This window comes from Brachycentrus maculatus, unplaced genomic scaffold (assembly GCF_059751285.1).
Source record: "Brachycentrus maculatus isolate JH-2025_06_01 unplaced genomic scaffold, ASM5975128v1 h1tg000244l, whole genome shotgun sequence".
In the NCBI taxonomy this organism is placed as follows: domain Eukaryota; kingdom Metazoa; phylum Arthropoda; class Insecta; order Trichoptera; family Brachycentridae; genus Brachycentrus; species Brachycentrus maculatus.
In genome coordinates, this window is record NW_028280995.1 from 1843310 (window position 1) to 1857799 (window position 14490).

A 14490-nucleotide genomic window follows, 5' to 3' on the forward strand; every position below is an offset into this window, starting at 1 on the left:
TATATATATATATATATATATATATATATATATATATATATATATATATATATATATATATATATATATACATATACATATATACTAATTTATTACTGAAGTAAACACCAAGGACAGTTGTAAGGTATTCAGCATCAAAATACACAAAAAGGGTGTTTTTTTTTCACGGTTGGGTGCTCCTGCCCAACATCTTGGTCCTGCTCCAGCCCAATATGAAAATAATAAAACTTGATTTTGTTATTTATTTATTTGACAGTCACCCAGTGAGAGGATGTTTCTGCCAGTGTCAAGTCTTATTTTTATTTACAAACAAAATAATGATAAAAATTAATACAATTTACATAGTTTAAATGCGTGTAGCTTTATCATTTAAGAAATTACGACCACAATTCTAGAATTAAGTTCAGTAAGAAGGGTGGATTCTTGGGTGGGCAGTTGGATTCCTGCCTGTGTTTAGCTATTTAGAAAGTTCGTTGTATTTATGTTTCGTGTATTTTATGAATGTATAGTAACAAGGTCGAATGTATGATAGTTTTGAGCGCTACGTGCAGTGAAGTCAAGGGATAACTGGAGAAGACTCATTGCTTCCACGGTTAGTTTTGAGCGCTACGTGCATCGCAGTCAAGGGATAACTGGACAAGAGTCATTGCTTCCACAAGGGACTCAACCCTTAGTAATGAGGACTAAGACGGGGAAGAGTAAAAACGTCACTTGTAGGATAGTTTTGAGCGCTACGTGTAGCTCAGTCAAGGGATAACTGGAGAAGAGTCGTTGCTCCGTCAAAGGTCACAACTCTTAGTAATGAGGACTTTGACGGAAAAGAGTAACAACTTCACTTGTAGGATAGTTTAGTAATCTAGGGTTAACTAAAATTAAGTTGCGGGCTATTGATTGGTCTTGATAACGATTGGTTTTGGGTGTGATGTACGCCTACGATTACTCAATGGAAAGTAAAGGGGATGAACGATATGATTAGACTGGGGGTGTCTTGTTCTGCAAGGGCACCTCCTCGGGCGAGTGCGCGGGCGGGATGTGCGCGCCGGCGCCCGTCCTGCGCGGCTCGTCCCTCTTGCCGCGGATTCTGCCCCAGTTCTTCTTGATGACCACGGCCGCCACGGCGGCCAGCATGCCGCCGATGACGAGCCCGATCACGGTCTTGTTGACGCCCGCCCCCGTGACGCCGGCGCGGGACGACGCGGGGATCTCCGCGTCGGCGTCGGCGCCCTTAGCCTTCGCCTCGTCGTTCTCGAGAGAGTCGTCCGCGGGTGATTCTTCCATCGCGGGCGCTTGCTCGTCCGTGTTGCTCACTTCCATATGGGTGAGGGCTGCAAACGTGAAAATACGAACAAATTAACTAAAGTGAGTGCGGCATAGGGTTAAGTACATCCCTGAAGACTGATGAAAAGACACATTTGGATAAGTAATTGCGGTGGGACAGCTTTCAATATTTGAACAAGTAACTAACTAAAAACCTAACTCACACGCCGCTTCTTGGCAGGGGTAGGCCGAGAGACATACATTTGTAATTTAAATATTTCAAACTATGCACACTCGCATCTTCTTTGGCGTTCTGTCCTCCACTGCTGGATATGGGCCTTTTCCGTGTCCTTGCATTTTTTTCGGATTGTTGCTGTTTTCAGCCAGTTTCTACCCCCACGGCGGCTATGTCGTCGAAACATTTTTGAAAGATCTTCCGACGCTTCTTTTATTATCCCAAAGTCTCCATCTCAAAATATGCATACTTACATGGGTCTTTGAAATCGTCCATATTCGCATCCCGTATATCCCGTCCAACGACATTCGCCTCATACATTTGCATTCGAAATGTTTCAAACTATGCATACTCACACGGGTCGCTCAAATCGTCCATATTCCCCCGTCCGAAGAACAGGCCCGTCGCGCGGGAGGGGTCCTCCTCCTCCTTGGGGTCGGGCTTGGCCTCCCTGGGGGGCGCGGGCACCAGGTGGCACGGCAGCGAGTGGATGCTGCAGGCGCCGAGGCACACGGCCGGCAGCAGGCCGTGGCTGCGGCACACCTCCGTGATGAGCGCCGGGGACGCGCCCTTGGGCAGCGTGAGTGCGCTCAGGTTGGTCAGCGCGGCGAACACGCTCGGCAGTATCGGCTGGAAAAAAAAACAAAATCATCATACCAAATCTGACTTTTCACGCGTGACATTGACTGTACATACAGTATCTACTCAATGAATTAGGGCCACGCAGAATTTCGCGCAATTTCTCAATTCAAACAGGAATAACTCAGAGAAAACCTTGAATAAAACAACATTGAATTTTATTTACACATGAACACTTTATTACGCTTAAATTATGCATATATTTTCATATAAATATAGTTAGTATTTAGTATTTCCACCTTTGGCAGAAATAACTGCCTCAATTCTTTTTGGCATACTTAAAATGCACTGTTTTATCATGTTTTTTATTTCTTCGTCTTCTGACCAAACTTTTTGAACATTTTTTTTAGACAGTCTACTGTCGGATTTGGAAATGAGTATACCTTATTTTTTAACATGCTCCATACGTTTTCTATAGGATTAAGGTCCGGAGAATTTCCAGGCCAGGGGAGCAAAGGCAGATTTTTGTTAGACAAAAATTTTATTATTGATTTAGCCCGGTGGCAAGGTGCCCCATCCTGCATGAAGGTGTATGGACCTTCTATTGGGTCGAGTGTATGGTAGAAGGGCAATAAAATTCGTTCGAGGACCTGCTTATAGGAATTTTGGTTCATTGTTCCTTCCACGAAAAACAACGGTCCAGGTAAATTGTTAATAATACATGACCATATCATTGTTGCCGGGGGTTGTTTGATAACTTTTACCACACAGGCCTCATTGTAACGTTCCATTGATGTTCTCCTGACGAATTGACGGCTCTCTGTCACGGCTTCTAACCGGCACTCATCACTAAAGATGACCTGAAAAATAATGAAAATTTAAGTTTAATTCAAATATATAAGTTTATTTACTAAAATGATATGTTGAAAATTCAATTTAAATAAATACCTTTTTCCAATCATCAACCGAGTAATTTCGATGTAGCCTGGCCCATTTTAATCGATCCGCTTTCATTCGTGGTGTCAATTTTGGTACTTTTACAGGGCGCCTGCATTTCAGATTTACTTCGTAAAGACGTCGCCTCAGTGTTGATACCGATATATTTATACCCTCTTCTTCCAATTTTATTTTTAATGTTTTTGCTGATGCACTACGGTTTTCTAAGGCACTTTGAACGATTTTTCAATCAGTCCTCGGTGTTGTTTTTCTAATCCTACGACAGTTCTTTCGCCGATTGCTGGTGGCGGGTGACTGATTTTTTATTGATTTTGAAATTATGTCCACTGTTTGACGAGAAACGTTTTCTTTTTTTGAAATTTCTCTATTAGATAGTATTCCTAATTTCAGTAGCACTATAACACTAGACTTTTTTTCCTCAGAAATGTCTTTACTTTTTCCCATTTTGTCCTTTTCAAAAAAAAACACTTGTGTTTACAAAAAAATTTTATACTTTATGAACTAAAATTAAAAATTAAGTTTTTTTCACAAGACACGATAACTATATAACCTCTCTGAACAAAACAACAACCAGAACTCAAGAAACTTCACTAATAAATGAGATAGGACTATTATTTTAACTTTCAACTATCTGTCTACCTGTGCTAATTAGGGACCTTTCTCAGAAAAAGGGTTTGAAATTTTGTAAAGGCTTAAATAATCCAGGTATATTTTACATATTATTGAAGGTAATATACATGATATTAGATGTCAATAGAAAACTTAAAGTATTTATGTAAAATAAATATAATAATCCAAAAGATTTCAGAGTATTCAAAAAAATAATGGGTGGCCCTAATTCATTGAGTAGATACTGTATTTAAATTTTATCGTATAAGTTTTCGATAGGATAAGAAATGCCAGGATCAGGGAAATATGCGAGATCGAAGATGGCGTTAGGTGGGGAAGGCAACGAAGGAGACAATGGTATGCGCATGTGAGGAGAATGGAACCATCCAGACTCCCCCACATCGCTCCCATGCAGACCACCAAAGAGATGGGTTGATAGCTGGGAATCACAGGAGGCTAATCCCTCTTAAAAACAGGCCACAAGGCCTACAACAAGATTAAGAAGAAGAAGTTTTAGAGTTCCCGGTCGGATCACCAGGACAACTGAGACGTTAGCGCATCTCAATATTATAAGCGCGATATTGATTTTTCCCTTTTCTGCTTCTATATATCGACTATTCCAAATATTTAACATTTTTTCTCGTATCAATTCCTTAGCAAAACTAAGGGGAAATGTATTATACTCCAGTGTTGTATTTTTTTAAGTTGGTTCTTTAGCTTTAGCATCTCCTTATTCATTGCCAAATATTCCTTTATGTCCTCTTATCCAACCAAGCCGTACAGTTTAATTTCTTGCCTCTATTTTTTTTAATCCGCTTGTTTCCACTATTGGATTTGCTGATCATTGTGTTTATTGTATTGTTTTTAGGGATCAACCTTATTCATTTGTTATTAACTTTACACATCCACTATCATTTATAAAACGTATAAACTAAATATGCTATAAATTCTTGTACATTATAAATGGGCAGGGAGAATTTTCTAAGGCTAACTTTTAACGGGATATATCCATAATGGCGTTTATGGGTGGTAGACCCGCATGAATGGCTTTACGAATGCATACGGCTGCCCACCCGGTATTTTCACAATTGCAACCTGGCAACCATGAATATAGCGAGAATCGCTAACCCAGTGACATTACAAAAAGGTCGCTTCACCTTGAGTCGCCACAGATAATTGTTAACAAAAATAACGAAAAGACGCGACGGTATGACATATGATCGGGACATAGTGATTTCCGCCACTTTGATATACGACTGAAAACCGACAATGAACGGATCGCCACAAAATACATGACTAACGAGAAATACTAGACACCGAAGCATAGAGAAAAAACGGATCCTGCGCCATGTGCTTTCGTGAAAATATTCGTCCGTGTTTAGCGCCCATTATTGTTTTGACCACCGTAATGCGTCATATTGTAGAAAGTAAAAATGCTATTCATGCTATAGTTCTTCGCGAACAATACGCATACTGACTTGCTAAGTCTACTATGTCTTTTTCTAAGTAGCGACTATCGCCCGCGTTTTATATTACGTCAACAGGACGCGGTGGGAGCATTTTCAGGGTTCTAAATTGAATTAACCATCCTGGTTTTTTGTTTATACACGAGACCGTATTCCACAGTATGTGGACTGTTCACCAGGCACACTGAATGGTCACACGTAACATTATGTATGTCATTTAAAGAATTATGTCACCGGCTAATGTGAGCACACACCTACACGCGGCCAAATGTACCTCTGATATAAAGAATGATGCCCTTCAACTTATATATTTTACTGCTGGTTCTCCGTGCCACGAGCGGCTTGGCCAATAACGCGTGCCTAGTGCCTACCATATATTATGTATCTTCTTTAATTATAATGTAAAATGACTTTGACCATTTATCATAGTCATTTTACATTATAATGTAAAATAACTATGAAAAAATTCTTACTGACAAATTACTCAGAAGCAAATGGTTGAATGAAGCCATTCAAACCCAAAAGAAACTCTGACTAGATCTAGATCTTTTCGTTTCATTTATGTATCAAGTACAGTACATTATGTATATTTATATTCTTAAACTATAATGTAAAATGACTATGACCATTTCGGCTGTCCAAACTTAAAACACAGTAAGGAACATTTTTTGTAGGTTTTTTTTTGTTGCATTTTTAGACTAAGTAGATTCTGCATAGTCCGAATATGCAAAAAAAAACGTACTACAAAAAAAGTCCGTTACTGTGTTTTAAGTTTGGACACCCGATTTGTCATAGACCATTTGTATTAGCACTTTAAATCTATTTTTATTTTTAATATCTATTGTATTCTTGCCAGTGCCCTTTATTATAACCTAAAATAAAATGTATGCCCACACACAGGCCATGCCTTTGTGGGATATTTTTTTTGTATTACTGTTATATATTTTCTTGTACTTGTAATTATAATAATGAAATACAAAAGAATTTAAAATAAAGAAAAAATATTTATAAAATATGAAAAAAATCTTACTGACCAAATTATTCCGAAGCAAAGGGTTGAATGAAGCCATTCAAACCCAAAAAAACTCATATTCTTTTTTGACCGTCATCGGCTGGTTTAAGTGATCACTTTACACACGTGTAACATTCACCAATTCTACCCATTATTGACAACCACACTACTCAAATTCTTGGAATTTCTATATATATGAACCAATTTAGAAACCTTGTTCTTGAATCACTAGAACTTCACTAGAGACATCTATTGGTGAGATGTAAAAAAGCTTTTTACTAAGCAGAAACTCTTATACTAGTATGTGAGGTCCGAATCCTGGATTATGATCACACACATGAGAAACGCCAGAAGATATCATTTTCATTTTATTATTTAAGCTTATAATTTGACCAGATAATTGTCCAAAAAAACTGCTAGATCTTTTCCGGTACGTATCAAGTAACTTACCGTCTCATCTGCTATTGGGTTATATCCAATATCCAGATCCTCTAGGGACACCATCCCGTCGAACGTGCTCTCTGGCAACTGCTGCAGGTCGCAGTTGACCATCCTCAGCCGTCTCAGCTTGGGCACGTTCAGGAACAGCGTAGCGGCGGGCAGTTGCAGCGAGTTCCCCGCCAAGTCCAGCTCGGACAGCGCTGGTAAACCGGAGAACGTCTCCGTGTCCAACGTGGTCAGGGCGTTGTTGGACAAGATTATCTCCTCCAGCCGAGGAAAGGAACTGAAAGCCTGGAATGCCATTTCACAAAAATAATAATGATTATAATATTGGCCAATTTGTATAGCGACGTTTTCGTCAAAAATCACCTCAAGGGTCCTCGAGTTTCACTTTAAACGTTTACGAGCTTACATTTTTACAATTAGATATTCACGTATATCGCTCATTCCTTTAAAGAACGTCACAAATATAAATAAAACTTGATTTTTCAGGAGAACGTCTTTAAAGTTTAAAAATATAATACAATGTATTAAAAATAAATATCAAGCCACTTATTGAACTTTTTACTATCTAGAGATCTTTTTAGGTAAAACCTGAAGGTTTTTCTCCATTTCAAAAATATTGAGTATATTAAAAAAAAAAATTAAAAAATACCTTTTCTTCGAAATGCAAAAATAACACTTTCTGCCCTGTAGCGGGTAAATATTAAGATAAAATATGCCTCTTTTGCTGGGATATAGTACATTTTCTGGGCATTCCGAAAACATGCACAACTGAAAATTGACGATTTTTGATTTATGACGTTCTTGAAAGGAGTGAGCGATATGTAGATGGTTACGCAACGCAATCAATGTCTACGGGTAAAAGTAAATGTGAATATTTTGATTTAATCGTATTACTATGGATTATCCAGAAAAAGGTGGGTCTTGAGTTTACATCGAAACTCAGCAGAATTCAGGATGTAATTTCTAAGTTTCGGGGGTAAGTTGTTCCGCGAAGACTGAATTTGTATTGGGTCGATGTTGGGCTCTGATAACTGATGTGCGTGCTGATCGAAGGTTTGCCTGTCTTCCGTGTTGTTTGTCTCAGGATATAGACCTCTGTGCCATTTCGTGAATTGTTCTTAACACTATCTAACAAAGCTTGATCGTTATTCTTTCTGGACACTTCAGTGAAGTTCTCTAAGATGTTCTGAGATGCGTGAATATTTTGGTGTTCCGATTTTTTTTGCTAAAGTTTTACTTATTTTATATTTATTTATCTACCAGTGTTGTTTTAGGTGCGGCCGATTGATTCACCGCGAATTCGTTATCTCGAGTTACATTTAATGTAGCTATTATACAATACATTAATTAATATTTTTTATATTTATAGTCAGTGTTACTTACATTTCCATCGATGCTCTTTATGAAGTTATTAGAGAGATTGAGTACTTCCAAATTTTCCAATTTATCCGGGAACGTCGATGCCGTTATATCCGTAATGTTGTTGTTACTTAAATCTAGAATAGTAACGGAGAGATCCAAGTCTTCTGGAACGGACACAAGCTCTCCACCTTTACAATTTATTACCATTCCTCTGTCCTCAACCTTCAAATTCTGGCATTTGAATGTATCCTTTGTCTTCTCCTCGCTTTCTGCTGGCAGTGCAGCCATATCGCGTGACCGTACATCGAGTTCTGGAGCATCCCCACTGCTTTCAAAATCGTCCATTCTGTCTTCTGGAGCCTCTTCACCTTTTTCTAACGGTGGTTCTTCAGCATTGTCCATCGAGGGCTCGTCCACTTCATCCATCGCGGGTTCTTCACCCATCGCTGGTTCTTCATCCTTTTTAACAGATTCACCAGCTTGACCTAATGCAGGATATTCCAGATCGCCTATCAAAGGATCTTCCATGTCCGAGACCAGAAGTTTGTTTGAATCTTTCGGAAGAAGCTGATCGTCAAACAAATCATCTTCTGAGATAGTATCATCGGCTATTGCGCTGTGTAGCCTGAAATGAATATAAAACGAATTAATTTTACAACAATACTTGATGTTGCCTGGTATTCACTATTAACTGCACGTTTCGCAAGCTTTAACTTTACGAACTAAAGTACACGAGTATTCACTAGTATATTGGTTCACTCTGGTTGAATTTCTAGTAACTTACACTAAACCGAGGAACAGCAGGGGCAGTAGTAGCTTTACCAAATGATTCTTCATTGTGTTCCTGTCGAACTTCAAGCACTTAACTACTAGAAATGTACTTTTTACGCCCAAATGATGATTGATTTCACCACCGCACCCATCAGCAAGTTGTTATTCGGAAGATATCCAAGCAATGGAGGTGCGGGCAGGTGAGAAGCCTATCTCGCGAACCTAATATTTAACTCTTGATAAAGAACGAGGGGAAGGGGCTGCCCGCGCTGATAACGATCCTGTTCAGCAGAAGTTGGAAACCTTATCTCTCGCAAGATAACATTGTACGCTGTGTCCACACTCCATACTCCATACAATCCCGACAATACCGAGCTCTAAAATATTTTATAGTCTCAAATGCGAATGTTTTGCCGCCATCGTGGTATTCCTAACAGCCACCGATCGCTAGTCTGCTCGCAGAGTGATTACGGCTAAACGAATGTCATTCACAAATATTTCCGACCGCACCTTGTACCTATAATATTTCCGGATAACTGACCTAATCAAATAATTTACTACGACGCCAACTACTGATGAACTGATGTACCCAGTTAAATTTTATCTGGAGTTACATGATAATCTGTCTTCTTTCTTCTTCCTGGCTCCATCTCAACTTATTGTCTTTCTAGACAGACTGTTGGGGTCAGCTCTCCTCGTCCTCGGGTTGTAGGTCCTACAACCTTGGACGAACTCGTTTCCTCTGTTTCACTTTGCTTGCCCCTGGAATCCCACAAGCTGAAAAGAATCACCCTCGCTGCCAGACAGGGCAGTGCATCCTAGCGTTTGTTTTTCCACGAAGCTTTCTTAATCTTAATCAATTATCCCTAGCCTTACACCCTTTTCTAATATCTTCTTATTTTGCACACATATCGCTCACTCCTTTCAACAACGTCATATATCAAAAATCGTCAATTTTCAGTTGTGCATGTTTTTGGAATGCCCAGAAAATGTACTATATCCCAGCAAAAGCGGCATATTTTTAACTTAATATTTACCCGCTACAAGGCAGAAAGTGTCATTTTTGCATTTTGAAGAAAAGGTATTGTTTAATTATTTTTTTTAAATATACTAAATATTTTTCAAATGGAGAAAAAACATTCAGGTTTTACCTAAAAAGATCTGTTACACAGTAAAAAGTTCAATAAGTGGCTTGATATTTATTTTTAATACATTTGATTATATTCTTAAACTTTAAAAACGATCTCTATGACGTTGTTGAAAGGAGTGAGCGAAATATAATATATCTGGGAAATACACACAATATCCTGTTTTTCTTTGTAAAATCATATTTATTAGTCATTCGACAGTTACCGAGAAATATGGTCCAAAGGTTCGCAGAGATAAGTGATCGATGATAAGATTTGCATGTTTTTTCTGCATCAACCGGAACTCAAATCGCGTTCTAATCTCGTTCAAAGAATTCCGTTATTTTCTTAGGTTTTACGATTGTATCCCGGCTCCGTCCAACAACTTCCGTACCTTAACATTGACAGACGCATTGCTTCATCGGCCATGAAATCCAACGCGACCTTTGCATAATTCACCTACTTATTTAGCACACACACACATGTGGTCATCATGATCTGTTCCATGTGTCTGAGGGGGTATTCCTAAGCGGGATTTCTCTAAAACAATATTTTTTCAATACAACAACGGTTTATATTATCCACTGACACTTCGTGATGGAATTGCATTTTTAATTTATTATTAGATTAAAACCAATATTTTTAGCTTTTCCACTTTTTTATTTGACCAGCGACCGGGTTTCGTCGTTACCGACATCTGATGATGTCGGTAACGACGAAACCCGGTCGCTGGTCAAATAAAAAAGTGGAAAAGCTAAAAATATTGGTTTTAATCTAATAATAAATTACAACAACGGTGTTTTAATTAAATTAATAAAAAAACTATTATTTATTGATTCGGCATTAACTTTGTGGAATGACATGTTGATTATTATTTTTTTAATTAAACACTTGAATATACCACTTAATGAGTTTTATTTATATATACGACTAGTTTCGAAAACTTACAGATGTTTTCATCTTTTGGTAAAAATTAATACCATTATTTTTACTTTTTATCAGAAGATGAAAACATCTGTAAGTTTTCGAAACTAGTCGTATATATAAATAAAACTCATTAAGTGGTGTATTCAAGTGTTTAATTTTTTTTAAATAAGAAAAAATTTATTACGTCAAATGTTACCTGGGTTTAAAGAAAATTAAGTTGCAATTTATCGACTAATGCTGGGCTTTAAGGGGATATTCGCAAGCACAGAATTCATTCCACCGGAGAGGTCACATGTCTTTTCACGCCCGATTTTTTAAAGAATGTTTATTCGATTTTTTTTGTTTTGTAGAATATTGTGGCAACCCACACATATAATGTACATCGACTATGGCAACCCACACATCGACTATGGCAACCCACACATCGACTATGGCAACTCAAATCGAGTGACATAGCGAGCTCCCTACACGAGACCAGCAACGAACGGAAGCGAGCCCGCCACACTTCGTCGCCGCCCGTCCTCAGATCGACACGTACTTCAACTGTTCTCATATTAGAATCACGCGATTATTCTCAAGTATTTTCTTGATTGTAATTTGATAGAACTAAATAAATTTATGTTAAAAGTAATCCGCTTTCATCTTGCTTCCCTTCTGATAAATTAAAGTGGTATTCAACTAGAAATCATAATATATATAGAAAATATATTTGTATAATTTTTTAAAGCCCTTTCCTTTCAATAACTCTTTTCTTTTAAAAACCATATAATTTTTTCGAAGAAAAACTTATTTTTTTAATGCAAAAACGGTGTTTTATAGACTATAAATTATCTGGTCAAATAATAAAAATGAAAATGATGTTTTCTGGCGTTTCTCATGTGTGTGATTATAATCCAGGATTCGGACCTCACATACTAATAAAAGAGTTTCTGCTCAATAAAAAGCTTATTTTCATCTCATCTAGTGAAGTTCTAGTGATTCAAGAATAATGTTTCAAAAATTGGTTCATATATATAGAACTTCCAAGAGTGGTGTGGTTGTCAATAATGGGTAGAATTGGTGAATGTTACACGTGTGTAAAGTGATCACAACCAGCCTATAACGGTCGTCAGCCCCGTAAATGCCCAGACTTCCATATTCTTCTTCATCTTTGATGAGATGTCAAAAAATAACAATAAATAAATGCTTTTTAGTATTATTCATCATTTAATAGCTTCGTTAGGCGCGTATCAATTGAATGCAAACTTGGATCAAGTACCTACTCTGTTGGGTTATTTGCATCCGTAATCGCTGCTGCATTATGTATTAAGTATACAGTACTTATCTCTGTATCATCGCTTGATTTAAGATGTGTGCTAACCTCGGCTAGAATATTATCGTCTAGGAATTTGCGGAACTTCGCCGTGATCACTTCCGCAAGGAAATAAAACGATTGCCGAGTTCACGACACGAGATAACTATTGGATTGAAATTTAAATTAATAATAACGCTTTTATACGTTCTCTAAGGGTGTTATATCTTTGTATTATGAATAAAAATGAATTTTTTCGTTTGTTCAATATCTTAAATGTCTAAGGGCGTTTGTGCACTACACGGAATTATACGGAATTTTACCGTCCGGCACGTCAGATAGCGATTTAAAACGACTATTGGCTTGTGCTTTTGTCCATCTTTCTTCGGATCAGTGCTCTTGATCGGTGCGTGAACACGTTGCGCGTAAATTCGATCACGCTAAACTGTCGTAGTCGCTTTTATTTTTCAATACCGGACTGCCGGACGGTAATATTCCGTGTAGTGCACAAGCTGCCTCAATGTTGTGAATTTGTTACGTTCTCTCTATGAGTCGGTGTGTGGTCTGTCATAAATTGAATTGTCGCAACGTTATCTTGATCGAAAATGATAGATACACGAGATGATTTCACGATTTTAAAAGCATTAATCATCAATATATAACCGCAATCGTAAGAAAATTGTCATCGCAATAAATCGCGCGTAGTAAATTGGATATTTTACTGATTAATCATTTTATTATTTCGATTTTATTTTCTTATCGATGTGAATTGTAATTATCTTCCGTTAAATGACGCAATTATAGTACACTTTATCAATCACTGGTAGCATTCGTAATAATCCAATCAATTTTAAAAATAAACTTGTAAACAATAAATTTAAGTTTTACTTTATTTATTGTTTCGGCATTAACTTTGTGGTAAGACATGTTACAATAATTAAAGAAAACACTTCGTTTTTTACCACTTGAGTTATTTATTATATACTACATGTTTCAGAAGCTAAACTTCCATCATTCAGGTCTGTATAATAACTAAAATATAAAATATAAAATTGTTCTATAAATAAGGAGAGGGGAAAGTAAGGGGAAGGGGTTAGTCAAGGAACGGAGTTTGAAAACAAAGGAAAAATTGAAAGCAATGGCGAAGAATAAATTAAATAATATATTGTTTCAAAATTCTTCGCCATTGCTTTCAATTTTTCCTTTGTTTTCAAACTCCGTTCCTTGACTAACCCCTTCCCCTTACTTTCCCCTCTCCTTATTTATAGAACAATTTTATATTTTATATTTTAGTTATTATACAGACCTGAATGATGGAAGTTTAGCTTCTGAAACATGTAGTATATAATAAATAACTCAAGTGGTAAAAAACGAAGTGTTTTCTTTAATTATTAAGTTTTACTTGTTAAATACCACTATTTCTTAAAATCTATTGTGACACTTATTTTTATGTATTCCGCATCATTTTCAAATACGGATAACGGATAGATATTACTACAATGTGACCGCCGAATGAATTAATGAAATTACTTTTTTCCTTTTATATTTTTTTTTACAAAAATGTTAGTAATATTAGTATATAACCATTCACCGAGATTTTTATGTCGAGACGTACCCGTCTCTTCGTCAGGACAATCACTACAACAGCATGCAAACAATACTACCCGTACCAATACCACCCTGGGCCGCTTCGATGACCTGAAATTTAAAGGGCCGCATACAGACATTAACAATTAAATAAATATATATTACAACTAATTTCATACTTATCGTTTTTTTTAAGTATACTTAAAAAAGTTCAAATTATTTTTAATATATATAGCTGCAAGCTGACTGCGAGTTCTCCAACGCAACGAGCTACAAGTTACGCACGGGAAATATAAATCACCAGAATATATGTATTTCATGTAATTTTAGAAACTTTATTGGTTTTAATAACTTTAATATGTTTTTATTAATGTTTTACTTAGTAAATACCACTTTTTCTTAAAATCTATTGTGACACGTGTTTTGATGCATTCCACATAATTTTCAAACACCAAACTATGGGAAATGCATCTAAACACGTGTCACAGTAGATTTTAAGAAATAGTGGTATTTACTAAGTAAAACATTAATTAAAAATGGATAGATTTTACCACAAAGTGACTGCCGAATCAATTAATGAAACTTTAATATGATTTAAAATATATTCTGAAGGATCCGATATAAACCACTTAACTGACGAATTTTGGCGAGAAAATTTGCAGGTGCAAGAAATTGTCACCTACAAGTCGAAACAAGACTGTCCGAACACCTCTCGGGTTATTAAATAAAAACAAAGGAGTCAATATTTGACCATGGCTAAGCTGGACTGATGAGTCAGAAGACAAATTATCCGAGCAGTGCTCAGGCTCGTCAAAAGCAATACAAACTCCTTGCCCGTTAAAAAAAATATTCATCATACATGA

General features: G+C 36.9%; 2 protein-coding genes across 2 annotated transcripts in view; one reads left to right on the forward strand and one right to left on the reverse strand.

Annotated features, from left to right (window-relative positions):
• Atg1 (serine/threonine-protein kinase unc-51-like protein Atg1) overlaps window positions 1–14490 on the forward strand; it is a 99207-nt gene that overhangs the window by 68416 nt on the left and 16301 nt on the right. The window lies entirely within an intron of this gene.
• Window positions 229–8933, reverse strand: LOC148306304 (uncharacterized). The gene is made up of 5 exons (XM_088265230.1): window positions 8709–8933; window positions 7946–8549; window positions 6566–6847; window positions 1849–2122; window positions 229–1325 (listed from the first exon to the last, which is right to left on the reverse strand). The coding sequence occupies exons 1-5, from the start codon at window positions 8759–8761 to the stop codon at window positions 973–975; spliced, it is 1566 nt and encodes a 521-aa protein (XP_088121356.1). The 5' UTR covers window positions 8762–8933; the 3' UTR covers window positions 229–972.